The sequence below is a fragment of the Gobio gobio genome (assembly GCF_949357685.1).
Source record: "Gobio gobio genome assembly, chromosome: 11".
Classification (NCBI taxonomy): domain Eukaryota; kingdom Metazoa; phylum Chordata; class Actinopteri; order Cypriniformes; family Gobionidae; genus Gobio; species Gobio gobio.
Window position 1 is genome coordinate 5446116 of NC_137104.1, and position 22534 is coordinate 5468649.

The window sequence follows — 22534 nt, forward strand, 5'->3', positions numbered from 1 at the left end:
CTAATAAAACAGCCAGGAATGAACGCCAGACTGCACTGACCATCCTCAAGCTTACACTCTCAAATCAACTGTATAGCTGTACAATTAAAGGGCTAGTTCACTCACAAGTTAGAGGAACACGCTGACTTTTTGGCACTTTACACAAAACCAATGAGATTTGGTGTCACTATCACTTTGTTTACTGTCAGTTTCGACATGTTGAATGTGATTGTAGCTGCTGAGTCTCTGTAAGAGACATGATGGTTGTGTCTTTGATACAGTAGTGTACATAAACATGTATTTATCATAGATAGCGGTATGGAATTTTACGAGATCAAAGAATGGAAATGCATTGCTGTAGGAATTGGTAATTGTGAAGTCATTAACAATTGTGTACAAGTGTTTGGCAACACTAGTTTTAGAGTCCAATTCTCACTATTATCTAGTTGCTTTAGCATGCATATTACTAGGGTATTAGCTGTTTATTAGTACTTTATAAATCACATATTAATGCCTCATTCTGCATGATCATATTCTACATCCCTTAATCCTACCCAATACCTAAACTTAACAACTTACTATCTATTAATGAGCAGCAATTAGGAGTCGTAGTTAATATGAGCACAAAAAGGTACTTTTTTGCAGACTTCCCAAATTATTATTCATTCTAAAAGTGAGGAAATAAAAACATGCATTTAGCAATAAGATAAAACATCTCAATATAAGGACTTTCCACACAACCTTACCTATAATATTACAAAATTGAATCTCAATAGAACACGCGTTTGTGGTCGCATTCCCGGGAAGGTGGAAGTGGCTCACGAACAACTGACATCTCTCTGTTTTCAAACAGATTACATAAACGCAGAATATTTGTTTTCAATTTGATTTACATTATTTAAAACCTGACATTTTAACGTTTCTTTAGACATATGTCTCATGTTTGTGTGATAAGTTTGCACTAAGCTACAGGTCATTTTCTGAAGACAATCAGATCAGACCTCATTTACAGAGAGGCATCATGTTTGTTTTCTTTATTTTGAAAAAGCACCACAATTTGTTTTTATTGTGACTGTACACAAAAAAAAAATAGAAACTTAACAGATTATAATGATGTATAATAAAAAAATCTGGCGCGACCACCGACTCGAGGGGGTTAATACAAATAAAATAAAAACGCGTTTCTTATGCCTCCATCATTTTTTTAATATAGTAATTGTTCTATAATCATAACATTTCTTTTACATGTAGTTAAGTTGGTTCTAAATGTTATATAGATGTACACTTGTCAATGAATTATGATTTCTGTGAATGAGACCTGTTATGATTCAAGTGTCATAATCGTGTCATTCTTCTGACCCTATCTCTCTTTTTGCTTTACAGGTTTCATATATACATGTGGTGGAACATTAAAAGGAAGGAATGGGACCATTGAAAGTCCTGGTTTTCCATATGGATATCAGAACGGGGCAAACTGTACGTGGGTTATTGTAGCAGAGGAGGGCAACCGAATTCAAATAGTCTTTCAGTCATTCGCGGTGGAGGAGGACTATGACTTTTTATCCCTCTACGATGGACACCCGCATCCAGCTAACTTCAGGACGAGGTGGGTGCTGTTTATAATGACCCGTTTTCATGAAGCCATAAGCATACAGCTGTATCATTACTGCATCCGAAGAATAAAGCACAGAAAACTAGATATCTGACCATGGAAGGATGCTGGATAAAATTTACGGTCTGCCTGTTAGCATCTTGACTGTGATGCCAAAAGAAAGTCCTGCCAAAAACTCTCCCTGGATAATTACACAAAAAAAATGAAGCACTATATTCTAACTTAGCCATTGTTTCATGGACTCCTCTTTCTTTGCAATCGACTCTCAGTCTAATAAAGTTACATGCATAAAAGCTATGTACATAAAACTTTTTGGTTAAGCCTTTATTTTAAGAACAGATTTGTATGGCTTTGAATGGATTTAACACCAATTTCGTTGCAAAGAAAATAAGCATGTCTTCTACTAAAACAACTCCACCATTGGTTGCAAGTTAGTTTACAGTATGTGCACTTACATGTACTTACCTAAGAAAGTACTGTGTAATATAAGGTAATTGCATGGGTTAAGGTTAGGTTTAGGGGTAGGTTCAGGGTTAGAACCTAGTTATTACCCAGTTATTGTATTTACTGTAATAAGTACATAGTACATGGGGAACAGGACTGTAAAATAAAGTGCCACCCCACCATTTTAAGTCCACAGTGATGGCACCAGTGTGAACATGCATAAAGGGCAAATAAATGACATGCAATTCATTACATGTACGAGCTGTTTATGGTCAGATCTGGGCAATATCATAGTGGACATGACTGTTGGAAATTCCAGGAAAAACATTGTATGTCGAATGTGCTTATATTTCACTCTGTATCAGCAACGTCATGTACTGGGACAGCAGACAAGGATGTTAAAATGGGCAACCTGGTCTCATTGGCAAAACGTACCTGTGGCAATGTTTTTGCAACCCCAAAATACGCACCAATACGTACACATTACTGCAGTTTCCAACAGAAATGAACACTAGAGGCAGTAAAACAGAAAACACTTTTTATCAGGGTTTTTTTTACCATAGTCCATGATTTGTCAACGAATACATTTTGGAGTGTGCATCACTTACCCAGCTCCATATTTTTGCCTTTTCTGACATACCAAGCTTGCTCATTAGCTAAGCTGGTACAGATTTGCACTTGCAATGCTGAAAGCTCAGGTACGAATCCCGTGAAAGACATGGTTACAATTGTATTTTTGTCACATTTGCTTTTGTTAACACTATCAGGGAGGTTTAGGGTTTAGTGTAGGTGTACGTTAAAAAAACCTACGTAACAAAACGTTGCCAGATTCACGCTCCTCTGTTCCAGAAAAAAGCTTTTAGCGCAACCCAGTGGACATCTCACTTTGAAACTGTTGCAATATGTACGTATTGATACGTATTTTGGTGTTTGCAAAAAGGTAGGTTTTTCCAATGAGACCAGACTGAAAATGGGACATACATCAGAGTGTATGTGTAGTAAATAAGACAGAGGGTAGTCCATGTCTATAGATTTTTCTTTCTTAATCATCAGATTTTTGGATAAACTCTATATGAATTTATCTTATCTTGTACCGGGTCGAGCGTTTACACCATTTTTGTCTTTACTATTTAGTTAATAGTCCTGCAGTGTGGCAGATTTGTGTGTGTTTGTGTCTTAGGGCCCTATAACGATCTGAGCGTATGGCACAGGCGCACTTAGGGCGTGTCCGAATCCACTTTTGCTAGTTTAATTACGGAAAAAACGGTTGGCGCACCCAGCGCATGGTCCAAAAGGGTTGTCCCTCGTCTCTTAATGAGTCATGGATGTGTTTTGGGCATATCGTGCGATAAACAAATCAGAGTCTCATCTCCCATTCCCTTTAAAAGCCAGTTGCGCTCGCACCATAGCGGATTCACCATTTACATGGCGGAATTTGCGAGAGGAAAAATTAACGCTTCCCCAGACAGGAATCATTTTATATGTAATTTATATGTAATATTTGGCATGTTTGTGTGCTCCTGCGTGTCCCTGTGTGTGTAATAATCAGAGTGTACGCACGTTGTGCAACCATATTACTAACGCACCCTTAAAATAAAAGAAAAATACTAAGCTATTGACTTTAGAGCAGGTTTGTGTTGGTCAATGGCACAGTCGTTTTCAGTTCCTCAAAATAGCAACTCGCCAACAATGCTCCTGAACACACCTGGTTTTCAGACCATGGGCGAACAGATGAGCGCGAGTGCATTTGCTATTTAAACAACATGGAGCTGGACATCGTCGCATTGCGCCGGGTGTATGATAGGACCCTTAGAGATGCATATGTTTGTCAGTGCGTATTATGCATTAGGCAATGAAGTAAAGGTGATCTGGGATTTGGGGTCCCATTTGCAGAATAGATCGATACCTGACAGATCCCAGCTGTTACCCAGCTTTCAGCAGACATTATTCAGTCTGGTCTCTCTTTTCCATGGCCATCTATATAAATATATATGGCTATATTTGAAACACTGTTCACAGTCATGAAAGCCACCTCCTCCCCAAACAGGAAGTTATAAAACGACAACGCGAAAGGAAAACATTGACACGTTGCCCAAGGAGGCATTTTGTGTCTTGTAGCTTCTCATTTACTTCTCCTCCTCTCATTCTTCCTCTCATTGCTCTCTTGCTGTCCTGCAGGGAGGAGATATTAGAAGGGGGTAGGTGTTGAGAAGAGGAAGGAGGAATAATGACAGAGCTTAATTAAACAGTTCAAGAAGTAAATAATGCAGGATTCTGCAGGCACTACATTTGTGTCTTGCATTGCCATGTTTGCTGGCATCTGAGACAAATTGCATGTTGCTATTCAGCCGTTTTAAATTATGCACTGCAATTAGGGATTGAGCCCTCTCTCGCTCTCTCTCTCTCTCTCTCTATCTCTCTCTCTCTCTCTCTCTCTCTCTCTCTCTCTCTATCTCTCTCTCTCTCTCTCTCTCTCGCTCATCTGTTTGAAAGGAGAGATATACTGCTTTTTTATGGCCGCCACCATCGTCCATAGATATTTTATTGCGTCTAACAGCCGATTATATTTTATATATATTCATATATGTCCATATATATGTCCTATATTTAATTATTCTGATGAATGTGTTTTCATTTAGACTTTAATGACCCCGCAAGGCGTCTCTGTCCGAGCACACTGAGGGTGTATTGACCTATATAAAATCTTTTAAGTGTCACATCGCAGCCGCTGCATTTGTTCATTCGTTTGTTTGCTCGTTCTTTCTTTCTTGCCTGTGAAACCTGTGTGGGCGATGCAGTCTCAGATGTTGATGGGTGATAGATGTCTTCTGTCCTTATTGTACATCAGTAATGATTAATAATGTGACCAGGCTGGGACTCTAAAAAGAGTGCCGTTTAAATTAATTATAAACTAACAATGCCAGGGACTGAGCCTGACATCTGAAGATTTTTAGTGATTAATCTTTAAATATGTACAGATCTGTCTGAATCATTTACAGCTTTGCTCGGATAGATCAAAACAAATTCTAAATAGGTTTAAATGATCGTTTGGTTGGCAAGCAATTAAGCGCCCCCTCTCAAACTGTAATTGCACAAATATCTGGTATTATGTGTGAGAATATCACTCATGTCTTAAATAATGATTGACTGATATGTTATTTTTTTAAAGACCAAGACCGATATATATATATATGTAGAGTGGACGATATACTGTAATGCTCATTAACATTGTATTTAATCAAATAAATAACCTACAAGACTCACTGAATTAATCAGTGCACACATTTTAATGATTCTTTTTGGTGGACAGTATCAAAAGAATGAGTCACTGGGATGAATCAAAATCCTCATTACCAGTCCTCATTAAAGGGATCATTCACACAAAAAGGAAAACATCATCTTCTCACCTCCAAGTTGTTCCAAACCTGTACGAGTTTCTTCTGTTGAATACACAAAAGAAGATATTTTAAAGAATGTTGGTAACCATTGACTTCCATAGTAGGAAAAGAAATGCTTTAGAAATACTAAGGCAATTTCTCGGAGGACCGTTTCTACGTCTTTGTCATTTCTATGATAACTAATGCAAACTTACCAATCTGATACTCTGTGGTCCAGTCGCGCTGACAACGTTGATCGATCAGCTTGGCCATCTGCTTTATCCAGATCAGATTCTGGCTCGAATTGATAAGGTAGAACCAACATTATCATCTGTCAATATTGCTTTGTTTTGGGAGCTGATGCTCCAAATATGGTAAGAAGCGTGACATTTCCATCAATGCGCTTAAGGTATTTGGGCCAATCACGATTCACTGGATCGTTGGCCAATCAGAGCACACCGCGCTTTTCAGAAAAATGAGCTTTGTGAAAATCAATGTGTTTCAGAAAGGAGGGGCATAGAGGAGCAACTATAATGTACAGTATGTGTAAAATAATTACTTTTTTTTATAACTAAAACCATGTGAACCAAACCATTTAACCAAATACACAACATAATGTTCTTTTTAGAACCATCATATGTTGGGCACGTTACTTTAAAAAAGTAATTAGTTATAGTTACTAGTTACTTCTTAAAAATATTGAGTTATTGAGTTATGAAACTGAGTTAGTAACTGAGTTACATCATTATAAAAGTAACTAATTACCAGGGAAAGTAACAACTGTGTTACTTTTTTTTTTTTTCAAATGTTCAAATATGTCAAATAACTTGGATGCCCCCAATATTAAATATGTTAAATTAATGAATTGGATTAATAAATTATTATTATAAAACATTGTACATTAATGTACACTATTGTAATGTTGCTGTGGGACAATGTGAGAGACACCTATCAAATTCAATGCATTATGGTAAATATTATCAGTACTATACTACTCCTTTGGTAGTGGAGCTCACGTTATCACCTGGGTTTTTAGCCACTCATCTTGTGGCGGCCTGTGATGATGTGAGGCGCTTGATTAGATTAGAATTACTTGCCACTGACGTGGAGAGACTCTTTCTTCCTGGGCATAAGTTGCACGTTACATAAACATCCGTACCTTTCACCTCAACGAGGGAAAAGTAGCGCTTATACTTCCAGTTTGCGAAAGCTACCTTTGAAGTCGATTGACTTGCCATCGCTCTGTGTGTGTGTGTGACTGTGCATATGCGTGTGCGTGTGTGTGAACTCAACCTATCAACCTCAACCTTGTCTCCCACCCACCAATCATCATCACGCACACACACACACACACACACACACACACACACACACACACACACGTTGCAGGTCCGGCTGACAGAGAGCCTGCTCGGATGAAAACCGATTCAGTGAGCTCAATTATAACGCCGCATTTTATTCTCAGTAACGTTAACGCCGTTGTAATGGGAGAAACAGTAATTTGTTACTCGTTACTGAAAATAATAATTCTGTTAGTAACGCCATTTATCTATAATGCCGTTATTCCCTTCACTGCATATGACCCCTTTAATTTATGTCACGAATGCAAAATTATCAATAGGGACCTGATATTTTGAATAGAATAAAAATACGCATTCATGTTCAGTCATGTCTGCTGCGGGGTATTTGTGTTCACATAGCATCACTGAACACCGTCCATTAGGGCTCTTAGGTCAAAAGTGCACAGTTTGTCGAATGAGAACAATAAAAACGTAAATGGGGCAGTTTGCCACATCAGTCATCAACAATAGATTCCAAGTGGGTGTTTACAGGGCATTGGCGTCACTAGGCCCTTTTTAAGGGGGCTTCAGCCCCCCCTGAACTTCTGTCCAGCCCCCCTAAAAAAATCTTTCAAACATATGAAACTGGCGGGAGGCTTCGGCTTCGTCCCGTCTTTTAATCTGGATTAATCAGCGTGTTCTTCAATCCGCAGCGGCATCGAATAGAGCGAACGTCAGAAGTCAGAAGAGCTGTGTGCGTTAATCTGAGCCTCATTGGTCTGTCACCGCTCCTCAATGTCAAAATATTTGAGAAAACCAATCAAATCAGAGTAGGCGGGCTTTATGCTTAATTTTAGCAGCACGACTCGGCGTCAAGTGCGAGATATGTAAGTAGCTAAACTAAACATTTTATATTTGACAGCTGCTTCTTTAAGTCAGAAATGTTAAACAAATGACAAAAATATTCACGCAAATTAATAAACTTTTGTCTAATTTCGTCATTTTGATTTGAAATAGGCCTATGTAATGTAATTTATAATATAATTTACAAACAAGAAATATTAACAAAATAATATTAGTAATAAGGGGCATAAGATAAGTAATGAATGTGTGCATATTGTGAATTAATTTAATACATTTAGTTTCCTAGCTTTCCTGTTAGCCTTCAGTAAATTAACTATTCAGTAATTCAGTAAATTCAGTAAATGTCTACAAAAATGATTCATAAAACGTATAAATATCAGTTAAACATATGTTTACTTTTTTTCACTTACAAAAATGGAAAAAACTGTATCAGTCATTTCTGCCCACAGACATGGTTTTCAAGCTGTTGTTATCAAATTTTTTGCCGTTCAGAACATAGAAATAAAAAATTCTCAACAGGCCATGCCCCCCAAACCTCACATTTGGGATCTCAGTGATTATAAACCTGCCTACATAGTATGATTAAGGGATGTACAATATGGTCATGCAGAATAAGGCATTAATATTTGCTTTATAAGTAATAATAAACAGCCAATATCTTAATATGCATACTAATAAGCTACTAGTTAATAGTGAGAATTGGACACTAAACTAAAGTGTTACCATTTTTTTTTCATACCCTCACTGGGGGCTGAGCCCCCCTAAAATGAAAATCCTAGAATCGCCCCTGTTACAGGGCAATATAATATTTTATTAGCATCTTAGCCTTCTTTAAAAACTCACATGGCATGTGAAAATGTTTCATACAAATGAATCTAGTTTTACACATCCTCAGATTTGAAATAAAGCATGAGCAGACTTGTGGCTTCAGCTTAATTTTCTACAACAAATACACATCATGGGCCCTATCTTGCACCCAGCGCAATTGACTTTGTACACCGACGCATGTGTCATTCCTATTTTGCACCCGCGCAAAGCGCGCTTTTCCCTCCACAGAAGCACGTCGCTAAACTAGTGAATGAACTTGCGCTCCCTGGGCGGTCCAGCGCAAAAAAGGAGGCGTGTTCTGGCGCAAACAATCTCTGGTGCTATTTTGCTGTTCCATTAAACAATTGCGCCACTGACCAGAAAAAACCTAGTCTAAAGTCAGTGGCGCGTTGCGCGTTGTTCATTATGCTATTTTAAGGGCGCATGCTTGACCATAATGTATAGCGTGCACAACGCGCATACACTTTGCTCATGTAATCTACACAGATACAACAGTTATTTTTGCAAATCATAAATTGTTACACTAAAAAATATTAACACATGAGATGACGGAAATCATTGTGGTGTGCCACGAAGATGTGAAAAAATAGGCATAAATCTAGCTTACAAATTATTCAGGCTAATTGTAGTCTAATAATTAAGGAGACCTGTTTGCCCAATAGTGGCAACTTCTGGCAAGACATATATGTATATAAGGACATCTAACAAATTGGTTTGTCCGTCAAGAACCAGGAAAAAAAATCGGTGAGGGTGGACGCAGCGATGTCCTCTGCTGGCGTCAGGTCCTGAGTAGAGGCAGATCCACCTCCCGTTACACGGCGTGCCCGATTGATGCTGGCAAGCTTGGACTTTCCCTGTCTTCTGATGTCATTGTAGCGCTTGCGGCACTGGTGCGACGTCCTGGGGATGCCAGCTGATGAAACAATTGTGGCTATTTCCTCCCACGCCTGTTTAACCGACGCTATTTTGGGTGGGTTTCTCCCATCCCCATACAACACAACTTCCCTGTCTTTCACTGCTCTTACAAGCACATCAGTCTCCTCGGCTGTGAACCGCTCCTGGCGTGCGCCTGGTAAATACGCCATAATAATAGCAATCCATAATGGAACTTGCGCACCTGCTTTTACAGGGAATGTTGGATGACGCTCTGATTGGTTTATTCACGTTACGCCCAAACCACACCTATGAATAATGAAGCTACTTCAGACCAACCCATTTTAGATTTGCGCCGGGCGCAAGAGCCATTTATCCCGCCGGGAAAATAGCAACTGCGCCGAGACCCGCCCACAAAGTTACTTGCGCTTCGCGCTTTGACACTTGCGTTTCAGATCGTTAAAATAGGGCCCCATATGTTTATACATTTAAAATATAGATATTCCTAATAATTCGCTTTTTTATGTTTCAGATTATATATATATCCACATTAACAACAGCCCGTCATGAGTCATGAAATGTAAACTCTCAATTGTTGGCTTTGTATATGTTGGTTATGTGCCTATTCAGAATGACTTATGAGCAGGAATCTTTTGTCATTTATGCCACGCTTGTTGATGATTTCTCAATAGTCATATATCCTATATATCCTAAGAGTCTCCCTTCTCTATTAGTAGTTGTCTTTTATCTTATTCCATTGTGCTCCCTTTCACCTTCACTTTGAGATACGGTATACTTTTCCTTCGTTCTTCTCCTCCGTCTGAGAGAGCACTCATACATGTGGCTGCTGGGTGCGAGCGGCTCATGTAGTAATGCCGGGTGTCACTATGTGTGTCAGACTGTGTAAGAGACCCCCTGAGTGAAGCCAGGTGTAATTGCAGACGCTTAGCCTGTGGAGCTAGCAATGTAATTAGTCATCAGCATGTAGCGGGGATGGGACAGAGGAAGCCAGAGCAGCCACCAGCAATTATTCATCCCCGTCCTGTCACTCAAAGCTACCCATCGCCATAAATCATTTGCCGTTTGTTTTGCCGTGTGATGGAGGTGTCAGCGCAGGAGCACTGTACTGAGGCATGGACGGAATGTGAAAATCAAAAGGCACTGAGATTTAAACTTAATTCATGCCTGTGTCTTTAAGTCATGCATATGCATGAGATGCGAAAGCATGCGGGAAGACTGAGAAATGGTTATAAAAGCATGCAGCATGCCTGCACATCACTACAGATCCACTGATAATTTGCTGTCAGACAGATGACATTTAACATTTTTTCACCAAACATTAAAATCCTGTCATTATGTCATTCTACGAGCATGTCACAAAAGCATGAATTTGAATAGACTCGTCACATAGTGCTTACCATAACACGACAGTTTAAAGAGTTAGCTCACCCAAAAATTACAATTCATCCCATAATTTATTCACCCTCATGCCATCCTAGGTGTATACGACTTTCTTCTTTCAGCCGAACACAATGGTACCTAACTCTTTAAACTTTTATAAGGCCAAAAAAGTGCATCCGTCCATCATAAGATTAACCCTTATGTGCTGTTGGGGATGTTTTCATCCACTATGGGGGGTTTTTGAGTCTTAATTTGGCCATAACTTTCTCTGTGTTTCAGCAAATGGAATTATTTTAACGTATATTTTGGGAAAATGCTTTGAACTTTTTCAAAAAATATGCTGTTATACTCCATATAAAAGTCCATAGAAAACTCCATGAAAAGCCAGAAACTAAGCTCTTTTTGCACAGTCCTATCTAAAGGGTTAATGGTGTCACCTGGTTATCAACTGTAAAATGTACAAATTTGACCTCTTCCCAACAGGGAAAACCATCAACAATCAAAAATGCATGAGTATATGGTGTCATGGCGTTGCAATCAAAAAATGTGGTTATAATGGAAGTCAATGGGGCAAAAACAGCTACGAACAGTAAATGAGGGAGAAAAAAATAAAATCTGATGCTGCACAAAAACTAACAATGCATCAGAGCCAATGTTGTTTCTAATCTTTGACATGTCCAAGACTGTGATAAAAGGTACAAAAAAATCCAGTCCACAATCACTTTTTATATTGAAAATAGTCATTTTGTATGTTTTTTTGTATGTGTATCATTTATGAATTTGGCAATTAAAGAGTTAAAATCCTGAATTTTTAAAAAAAACATTTAGTAGTTTTGATCAGGACTGAGGTTGATTAATAGGTTTATGCAAAAAAAATAGGAAAAAAAAATATTTATCTGATACATTTTTACAGCAGTTTAATTTAGTGGCTGTTTTCATCCATGAACATAACGAAAGGGTTATTAATCCATACGGTTCCAGGGGGTTATTCAAGTCCTTCTGAAGCGAAGAAAAATATCCATATGTATAACTTTATAAACTATAATCACTGACTTCCGGTAACGGCCTTATGCAAGTCTAGTTCCGGCAGAAGAGTGACCTCCATACGGCCTTTACCGGAAGCCAGTGTTTATAGTTTATAAAGTTATAAATATGGATTTTTTTTGTGCCTTTATTAACACCCTGGAGCCATATGGATTACTTTAACGATGGATGGATGTGCTTTTTCGGGCTTCAAAATCTCAGGTACCATTCACTCCCATTATAAAGCTTGGAAGAGCCAGGATATTTTTAACTCTGATTGTGTTCGGCTGAAGGAAGAAAGTCATATACACCTAGGATGATGGGATAGTTTTCATTTTTGGGTGAACTAACCCTTTAATAGTGTCTATAAAAAGGGCAAATGTACATTATTCTGGTGTACTGTCCCTTTAAATGCACCGCTTTCAGACTTAACACGTACCACAGCCATTCAGTTCATCATCGGAGTGGCTGTAAAACCCACAAACTAACCTCTCCTCTTCACCCAGTCGCTCTCATTACACTTTCGAGGAATGCAGGGTGAAATTCATTCAACCATGGGTTACAAGTATCGACTGTGGGCTCAGAATACAGTCTGCCACTCCATTATATTCCAACGGCCTGTAAGAGAAGACTGACACGCCATTCGTGTGGCTTCTCGGAAGATGTCTCACATACCAAGTGGCTTGTTTTGAATGGCCAGAGAGGGAGAGAGAGTGACAGGCTACGTTTTATCCCTATCTAGTGTATGTAAAGGAGTAGCAGTCTGGTCTGTTGCTGTGCAGTGTTTTCTGCCAAGAGCAAAGCCACGGTGGAGGGAAAGAGGGCTCTCTCTCTCTCTCTCTCTCTGGCTCGGTCTTCATCTATTGCACTGTCTAGCTTGAGTTACTGACATCTTGTGGTAAATGTGCAAAGTGCAGCATGGGCTGTATTGTTTGTATGTACAGATGTATTCTGGGAAAGCAAAACTCGTCGCTTGATTGTCAGTGTTTGTTTTAATACGATTTTAATACATTTTTAAATAAGATGTTTTTGATCAAGGTCTCTTATGCTCAGCGAGGCTGCACTTATTTGATCAAAAATACAGTATAATATTGTGAAATCTTATTACAATTTTAATATATTGTAAAATGTAATTTATTCCTGTGATCAAAGCTGAATCTATCATCATTACTCCAGTCTTCAGTGTCACATGATCCTTCAACAATCATTCTAATATGATGATTTAATGCTCAAGAAACATTTATGATTATCATTAGTGTCGAAAACACTGTGCCGCTTCATATTTTTGTGGAAAACCGTGTTTTTTTTCTTTCTTTGATTAATCAAAAGTTCAAACGAAATGTCTTCTTTGTCACTTTTTGACCTATTTAACGCAACCTTGCTGAATAAAGTATAATATATATATTTATATTTACTTTTTTTTATTTTTTTTTATGACCACACTTATTTCAAACTTTTAAACGGTAGTGTTTTGTTTAAGTGTCTTTTGTCTGTACGTTAGTGTACCATTAATTTAATATACTATCATATATATATTTAATATAAAACTATCTTTTATAGTATTTGGACATCTAAAAATCCCACTTAAAAGTATAATTCACCCCAAAATTTTTTTAATTCTCTCATTATTCATGTCACTGAAAATCTGTATGACTTCACTCTTTTCAAATATAATGAAAACAAATGAGGATTGTGGCTGTCAAGCTTCAAAAAGGGCCAAAAAGCACCATAAATGTGGTCCATTTGACATATTGCACTCAATTCCAAGTCTTCTGAGATCATATGACATCTTTGTGTGACAAACAGACCAAAATATAAGTCAAAATCCACTGATATTCTTCTCTCGTGTTAGCCGCTAACTGTTGCAACTGAATCATTCTGAGTCAGCGAGTTCAGTCTGAACCAACAACAAATCATTTAGACAAAAAACTATTCATACTTTGACTCTCCTGAACGTGGTATAAGAACTTTTCAGAGAATATTGACTTAAATTTCAGTCTGTTTACAACACAGAGCTATCATTTGATTGCCTTTATTAGAGCTTTATAGTCACAGTCATCATTCCAGTGTTATTTTAGCATCATGAGATACTATTATAGTTGTTATTTAAAAAAAAAAATCATTTTTTTTTCCATTTTCATTTTAGTTAAAGTTTTAGTAATTTTGGTTTTATATATTTTTTTTAAATATGTAGTTTTTATTCATTTTTTATTTCAGTTTTTATATTTAAACTAAATGAAAATGAGAAATGTTGTTGTGGCAACTAGCTAAAATAAGTGTTTTAATATTTTATTTTATATTAGTTACCATTTATTTTATTTAAAGCATTATTTTCAGTTAACTATAATAACCCTGCTTAATTCACTGATTGAGTGATCGATTGATTGATTGATTGATTGATTGATTGATTGATTGATTGATTGATTGATTGATTGATTGATTGATTGATTGATTGATTGATTGATTGACCTTGAAAATTGTGTTTGTGCTATATTTAAAATGCATGCCAGCTGGTTTGACATTTTTAAACTATAATTTAAACACAATTACGCATATACTGAAGTGTCCAAATGCTGTATTTTCCTCTCTTTCGGTTTTCTCTCTCTCCCTCTCGCCCTGTTTTTCATTTTGCAGCCGCAGTTAGAGTTCCATTTCACAAGCTAATAACAGTATTAGCCCAACAGCGTGGAAAAGCTTCATGCCTTGTTGACCATGATGAAGTCCATTGCATGAACATCTGTTGTTGAATAAGGTGGCCGAATACACTGCAATCCACACCTGCTTAAATTCCTGCACACAAATACACTGTAAAAAAAAAACAGGTAACCTAAAAATAAGTTTCACGTGGTAACATCTAAATTAACTGGTTTTATGTAAGTTAAAAACATTATTTACTGTGACCCAATCAGCCTGACTACATTAGGTTACACTAATGAAAGTGATTTTAAGGGTCGGATCAGGTAGAAATAACTCCTTAATGAGATCATATCATGAGGAATCAAATTTTCCTTGATCTTTTGAGATAAAAGAGCTACTATGAAAACATAAGGTAACCTTCAGAACTCAGGCTTCCTTCCCAGACCAAAAAGAGCAGCTATTAAAATTAGTCTGAAAACGACTTCGCTGAAAATTATTCCGTTTAATATGATCCCTGATCATTTCAGTCTGACCTTAAGAGAATGTGCAGCACATTTAAGTGTGAATTGGGTACAATTTTAAATTATATTTTTTCCATTTGAATGTGTTTGAGCCCTTTTCCCCACATCCCACATTTTGGCAAGTGGGGCATAAATGACATGGTTGCTGCTCATAAGTCATTCTGAATAGACACATAACCAACATATATTTAGAAAGCCAACACTTGAGAGTTTACAGTTCAAGACTCTTGTTGAGCTTATGAGCTTAAACAAACAAACCAAAAATTAAGAATATATATTTTTAAATGTATACAAATATTATGCGGCTGCGGTGTAGCAACTTAGAAACACAAGCTCTGCTTATGTTTAATTTCAGATAGGCCTATCTCTAAAACTATGAAGGCCTCGAAGAGGCATTTAGTAACATAAATAAACAGAAATGTTCACAAAGGGGAATAAAGTGTCAAACAAAACAGGGGGTCTGGTGTCCTTGTTGTGTCCGGGAAACATGAAGGAAGGGTAGTGAATGGATAGGATGGGTCCAGGTAAGGGGTGTAGTCCGACAGCCACTTCGACGCGCCGGCTTGTCCTCTTTAGCCACGGCAACCAAGAGAGACTAGCTTCCTGAGGAGAGGTGCGCTTGGCAGTTAACAGTGGCGGTGAAGAGGCTTCATTAGATTCAGGTGTGCCTCATCACTCGCCGCCATTTCTCTTAGGCTGCGTCCGAAACCTGGAAACTACTGCCTTCGTAGGACACATTTCAAGGCAGGCACTAAGGCACGTTCGAATCTAATGTTAGCTTCACTTCCTGTCTCCTGAGATACCTTCATCTGATCGATTTTTGAAGGCAGCATATTTGTATCCTTCGCTGCCTTTGATATCCCACAATCCTGTGTGTTCCAATCTGTGTTTGCGTTCCAATCTGTGACAGTTAAGCTGGAAAAAAAAGATGGCGTCCGAAAGTTGCGTTTGCTGGTCAGTTTGTGTGTAAATGTACGTTTTTTTACCAATATTTTCTACTTCTGTCATTTTCAGCGAGAAATTACTATTGTAGTAATTAAATATTTGATTAGTTCTCACTAAAGCTCTCTATATTTAGTTACACTATTTAGTTACACCCTTTCACACCGGACGCATAATGAAAAAGCGAAGCGGGAAAAAAATATTTTTTGTGCGAATAGTTTGCGTCAAAACCATTCACATCAGCTGCGACGCGAGTTTGCGACATATGTGACGTTTCAGAGCTCCAACATTCCCAAACATTTGCGGCAACAGCTGAGAAAACACGGACACTTCATCATCCAGTGAAGACGAGCTTTTCATTTTATTTAAAAGACAGAGAAGAAGGTTTTGAGTGCACCCAGTCTTAAAGAACAGAGAGTCTGAAGGGGAGTATCATGCTAATCTTGTACAGGAGCTAAAACTTTATCATGGCCGGTTCCGCACTTAAGTTACTTAAAATGTCCGTGGGACAATTTGTGGAGCTCGAGAGAGAGAGACAGTAGCGCCGCATCTGACGAGACAAACAACCACTTCAGGAACCAATCGATCCGGAGCAGGTGTGTTTCCAGCTATGTTTCCAGTTGAGTCACAATGTAAACATTTAAGTGGCACAGTCGTACTTGATGGAAACACATTCACTTTCCATAGTCGCGGACACAATTAGGTTAGAAAACAAAATCTACGAGTTTTAACTCAAAAGGTTATGTTATCGTTGTCTGTAGCCTTCAGTGGGCAAACACAGCATCTGTACAGCTGTAATCTCATGAGAAATGCGATACCTGGCAAAGGTTAATGTTGATTGAATAGCTAATGACATCAACTGAACATTCGGTGACCTTTGTTTTCTTGTATGTGATTGGTTTAAGCCTTTTCGGTCGCTGTGAGTGTTAAAAAAAATCAACATCGAAACGGAAAAAATAAACATAGTTTTTTTCGCCGCAGCACATTCGCGTTCAAACAGCTTATCAAAAAATAAAACCATCGCACTAATTATTTTGCGCGTCAAAATCGCCTCCAGTGTGAAAGGACCTTAAGAAGTCTGTCTGAAATCAGTTTTGTGAGGTGCCTTCATGCACAAACACTGCCTTACAAGTAGGGATCGACCGATATGGATTTTTTAGTGCCGATACCGATTGTTTTTCATCAGCCTTAGCCGATGACCGATACGGGCTGCCGATTTTCTTGAGCCGATATTTGGAGCCGATACTGCTTTTGCTCCCTCAATTTACAACATAAAAATGACACAATGATCATGATGATAACAATTTAAAATGTACAATTTGAAAAAGGAACATTTATTGAACTAAAAAAAAAACAATATTTAACAAATAGTAAAAACAGGTGTGGTAGAACAAGAAAAAAAAGAGTTCAGTGGTGAAAATAAATATTTAAGCATAAATATAATAATGACACTATTGCACACAGTAGCAACAAGCAAGCAGCATAATAAAGTGCACACTGACTGTACTATACTTAATTTTAAAACTATTTACAACCTAGTCATTTAATGGTTACACTCTAAAAAATGCTGGGTTAAAAATAACCCAAGTTGGGTTGAATATGGACTAACCCAGCAATTGGGTTGTTTTGACCCAGCGGTTGGCTTAAATGTTTGCTTAAAACAACCCAATTGATGGGTTAGTCCATTTTCAACCCATTTATACTGCATTTTTTAGAGTGTAGGTGCACTTAACTTAATCTCTTGTAGAGCAACACCAGCGGTAATTCAGGAAAAAATCTCCCAATGCTCCACGTGAAACTTCAGTCTCTCGACCTTTTACCATTGTGTCAATTCTCAATTGATTTTGATTAATATGCGTGAGGGAGGGAGAGCAAGAGAGTTTGAAGACGGTGAGAGCTGCCTGTGGACGCCTGTCTGTAAATAATGCAGGAAAAAAAATATCGGCGAACGCAGCAGCCTTGTATCGGCAGATGCCGATACACGTAAAAAAAAAAGCGCAAATATCGGCCCGATATATTGGCCAGACGATATATCGGTCTAACACTACTTACAAGTCATTGATAATGCAGTGAGGCAACAAGACAGCTGCCTAGGTTTTCGGACGCAGCCATAATTTCAGCTATCGAAGCCGCAGCCCCTTGCGCCTCGGACCGGAGAAAGAAGCGTGTGCGGCTGTCAGACCCCGCCCCTTACCTGGACCCATCCTATCCGTTCACTACCCTTCCTTTCCCGGGCACGATGAGGACACTTGATCCCCTGTTTTGTTTGACACTTTATTCCCCTTTGTGAACATTTCTGTTTATTTATGTTAATAAATGCCTCTTCGAGGCTTGACGCCACACCCACTGTGTCTGTCGTTTGCTCCTCCCGCCACACTGTCTAATGTCTAATATCTGGCGAGGTGAACTGCTCCATTCACGTTTCTATTGTTCTCACTCGACAAACTTTTCACACCTCTGCCGGTGTGAGAACTAATCTTCATTATTATTATTTAGTTTTTATTCAGAGACCTTTATTCTGGCTTTATGGCTTTCCCTTCCACATCGCTTTGGTCCCAATATACATTTATCCACCTATAGTTGATGTATCCTGTGATCAAAGCTGAATTTTCAGCATCATTACTCCAGTCTTCAGTGTCACACGATCCTTCAGAAATCATTCTGATATGATGATTTGCTGCTCAAGATACATTTATGATTATTATCATCAATGTTGGAAACAGTTGTGCTGCTTATGCACCAATGCACAGATAAAGCAGAAAGACCAGTTTGAACTTCCTTGAATTAATATTTTAGCATAAGTACTGGTGTTAATCCAAGAGATAAAAGGCCAGACTTTATCCAAAAGAAAGTAATCTGAGAGGACTTTTGAACAAGTCTGTGCTTTTTCTCATGGTCCTAAAATAACTTTGCACCACTATTTTATTTTTAGCCTTTCATGCATTATAGGCTCTTGCATTTGAATTTGTCTGCACCCCGTTTTCCTGCTTTCTATGTTATATGGTCTTCACAGCTTTTAGATTTTGAAGCACAGTTGCTGTGTATTGAAGTTTGGAGATGTCTGTGAGTGAAGCAGTCGGGCTCGTGCACTTCTACCTCTTTGTGGCCCAACACCCTGTGAAAACAACATAAATCAAGTCAGAGCAGCCTGGCACGAAGTCAAAGCCGAAGTGGTCGAGCCACTGGCCCATTGTGATCATTCACTACTGCACTTGTCCCCTACGCCCTTCTCCTGACTTTTTTCAGTGTATTCATCTCCAACACATTGCCCTTGGCTCTGGCTACAGGGACTGCCTTCATCATTATCCACTAATTCAGGACCACTTTGGGTTTCTTTTTTTAAGGGGTTGGCGCTTTAATGGAGTGGGGTAAAAGGTTTATGGCTGGTTTCCATTTCATATGAGGCTACAACATGTGCTTATAAGGTGGATAAATCGCTGGATATAGTGGGAATGATGTGTTCCCAGCAATTACATGACATTATAAGTGTGTATAATCTTCCTTCAGTATAAGAAAATAACAGAAGACTTGTTTAAAAATTCATGCACATACTGTATGCACAAAACTTGCAATTATAATTAGGGATGCATTAATGTTACATTTTTGGTAAAAATAAATGGGTTCATTTATATATACACTCAAATAAGTACTGAGTAATATGAATTAACTACATGTACTTACTATAGAGTTACGGTTAGGGTTAGTTACTTGTAATTACTATAGTAAGTACATGTAGGAACATGTAACTACTAGAAAATGTAGTAACTAAGTTGGTAGTAAATTAGTTTGTAAATAAGGATAGCATTTAAAAGGAAATGTTGGTGTATCTCTTCTTATTGTCATGTCTGCGCAGCATCAGAGGAACATTAAATCAGGTCTGATTCTACAAGCCGATCATCTTCTCCATGTTCTCACGACCCAAATTCACCTCCGCAAGATTATCTTTTCCACACCTTGATGTAATCTACTTATCCTCATCTTGCCAGCAGTTTCCCAATTAGACCTCAAGCCCCGTTAGAATTTTGTCATAATAGGTATAAAAGTGAGCAAGGATGGCTCTTTGAAGTGAGCAATCGTGACGCTCCGTTGCATTAAGAAGGGCTGCCAGTGTTTACCCCTAAGGAAACGCTGTTTCATCTCCCGCTCAGCATTCGACGCAGTCCACGGGGAGCACAAGGACAAGCGTGATAGGCGTGAACTCACCCGCGGACGAGTGAAGGTGCGGTACTGAGGTCTGTCATCGCCGGGCCTCAGAGCCTGCAAATGGATTTTAGCATCAAATAAGAGCGCTGGCGATACACCACTTCAAATGCAGGTGGGGGAATAATGGGCTTTGTCTGCTGGTGTTTATATTCCAGCATGATGGTTTAGTGCGACCAGATGTTGCATTACAAGATGCATTAAAAAGAAAAACAAGATTCACTGCTTAATTTCAGATTTTTGCGCTTTTTCACAGGTTTAAAATGAAGCAAAGCCTACATTGTTACATCATCTAGAATAAAGCAAGTGCATAAATCTAACATTTATATTTAACAATTATTTTATATTTAACAATTATTTTAACAATTTATATTTAACTAACAATTATATTTGAAGTAACTTGGATGGATTGGTAAATACATAGTCAGATAGATGGATGGATGGATTGGTAAATACATAGATAGATAGATGGATGGATGGATGGATGGATGGATTGGTAAATACATAGATAGATGGATGGATGGTTGGTTGGATGGATTGATTTTGGATGGATTTGTAAATACATAGTCAGATAGATGGATGGATGGATGGATTGGTAAATACATAGATAGATGGATGGATGGTTGGATGGACTGGTAAATACATAGTCAGATAGATGGATGGATGGATGGATTGGTAAATACATAGATAGATGGATGGATGGTTGGATGGATTGGTAAATACATAGTCAGATAGATGGATGGATGGATGGATGGATGGATGGATTGCTAAATACATAGATAGATGGATGGATGTTTGGATGGATTGGTAAATACATAGTCAGATGGATGGATGGATGGATGGATGGATGTTGGATGGATTGGTAAATACAAAGTCTGATTGATGGATGGATGGATGGATGGATGGTTGGATGGATTGATTTTGGATGGATTTGTAAATACATAGTCAGATAGTCAGATGGATGGATGGATGGATGGTTGAATGGATGGATTGGTAGATACATAGTCAGATAGATGAATGGATTGGTAAATACATAGATAGATGGATGGATGGTTGGATGGATTGGTAAATACATAGTCAGATGGATGGATGGATGGATGGATGGATGTTGGATGGATTGGTAAATACATAGTCTGATGGATGGATGGATGGATGGATGGATGGATGGTTGGATGGATGGATTGATTTTGGATAGATTTGTAAATACATAGTCAGATAGTCAGATGGATGGATGGATGGATGGTTGAATGGATGGATTGGTAAATACATAGTCAGATGGATGGATGGATGGATGGATGGTTGGATGGATAGATGGATGGATGGATGGATGGATGGATGGATGGATGGATTGGCTGGATGGATGGATGATGGATGGATTGGCTGGATGGATGATGGATGGATTGTTAAATACATAGATAGATGGATGGATGGTTGGATGGATTGGTAAATACATAATCAGATGGATGGATGGATGGATGTTGGATGGATTGGTAAATACATAGTCTGATGGATGGATGGATGGATGGATGGATGGATGGATGGTTGGATGGATGGATTGATTTTGGATGGATTGATTTTGGATGGATTTGTAAATACATAGTCAGATAGTCAGATGGATGGATGGATGGATGGTTGAATGGATGGATTGGTAAATACATAGTCAGATGGATGGATGGATGGATGGATGGATGGATGGATGGATGGTTGGATGGATGGTTGGATGGATAGATGGATGGATGGATGGATGGATGGATGGATGGATGGATAGGATGGATGGATGGATTGGCTGGATGGATGATGGATGGATTGGCTGGATGGATACAAATACAAAGTCAGATAGATGAATGGATGGATAGATTTTTATAAAATAATGTCAATCTAGATCTACTTTCATCTAGATGTTACTTTAATTGCTGCTGCATTTATTTAACCGCAGTTTAAATGGATTTGCATATATGCAATACAAGATGTCTTGCTTAAAACTAAGTTTCTTGGAGAAAGAAACTTGCATAATAGTCTATTCTTATCATTGTTCAAACACCCGCACTTCACCCTGACTGCATGAACCATTTCTATTATTGTTCGAGGAACCTTTCTATTAATCCCACTGTTGTACAGTAGCTCCGCTCGCCTGTCTGCATTTCCTCCAAATGATTTCCTGCAGAATGACCCCTCTGTCAAATCCAGCTCTAATCTTAGGTTGGACTCACCTGTTCAAACCAAGAGAGGAAAACACAGCCTACAGCACACGGCTCGACCTCTGACTTATGGCAGGTCCGGTAACAACGGATGATGGACAGATGCTAGAGCAGACGTGAGCACTAATGATGGATTTCGCCACGGTTGGAAAGACCCGAGGACGTTTGTCTTCCATACACGATTGCTCTGTTCCTGAAACCTAGTGCGATGCCTACGGAAACAGCATTTTAAGACGCTCCCAGACGCGTTTTGGCCAGATTCTCATGTGTCCTTCTGAGAAAGCACTCCCAGAATGCACTACAACAAGCTCAGTGCAATAAATTAAATGGCTGATGAGGCGAGAGAAATAACGAT

General features: G+C 38.5%; 1 protein-coding gene across 1 annotated transcript in view; it reads left to right on the forward strand.

Moving 5' to 3' along the window:
• Positions 1–22534, forward strand: part of csmd3b (CUB and Sushi multiple domains 3b) — a gene marked incomplete at its 5' end in the record, with an annotated part of 796761 nt that overhangs the window by 94150 nt on the left and 680077 nt on the right. Inside the window, one exon of the mRNA XM_079829185.1 lies at positions 1363–1585. Coding sequence (XP_079685311.1) covers positions 1363–1585 — 223 coding nt within the window. The remainder of the gene's footprint in view (positions 1–1362; positions 1586–22534) is intronic.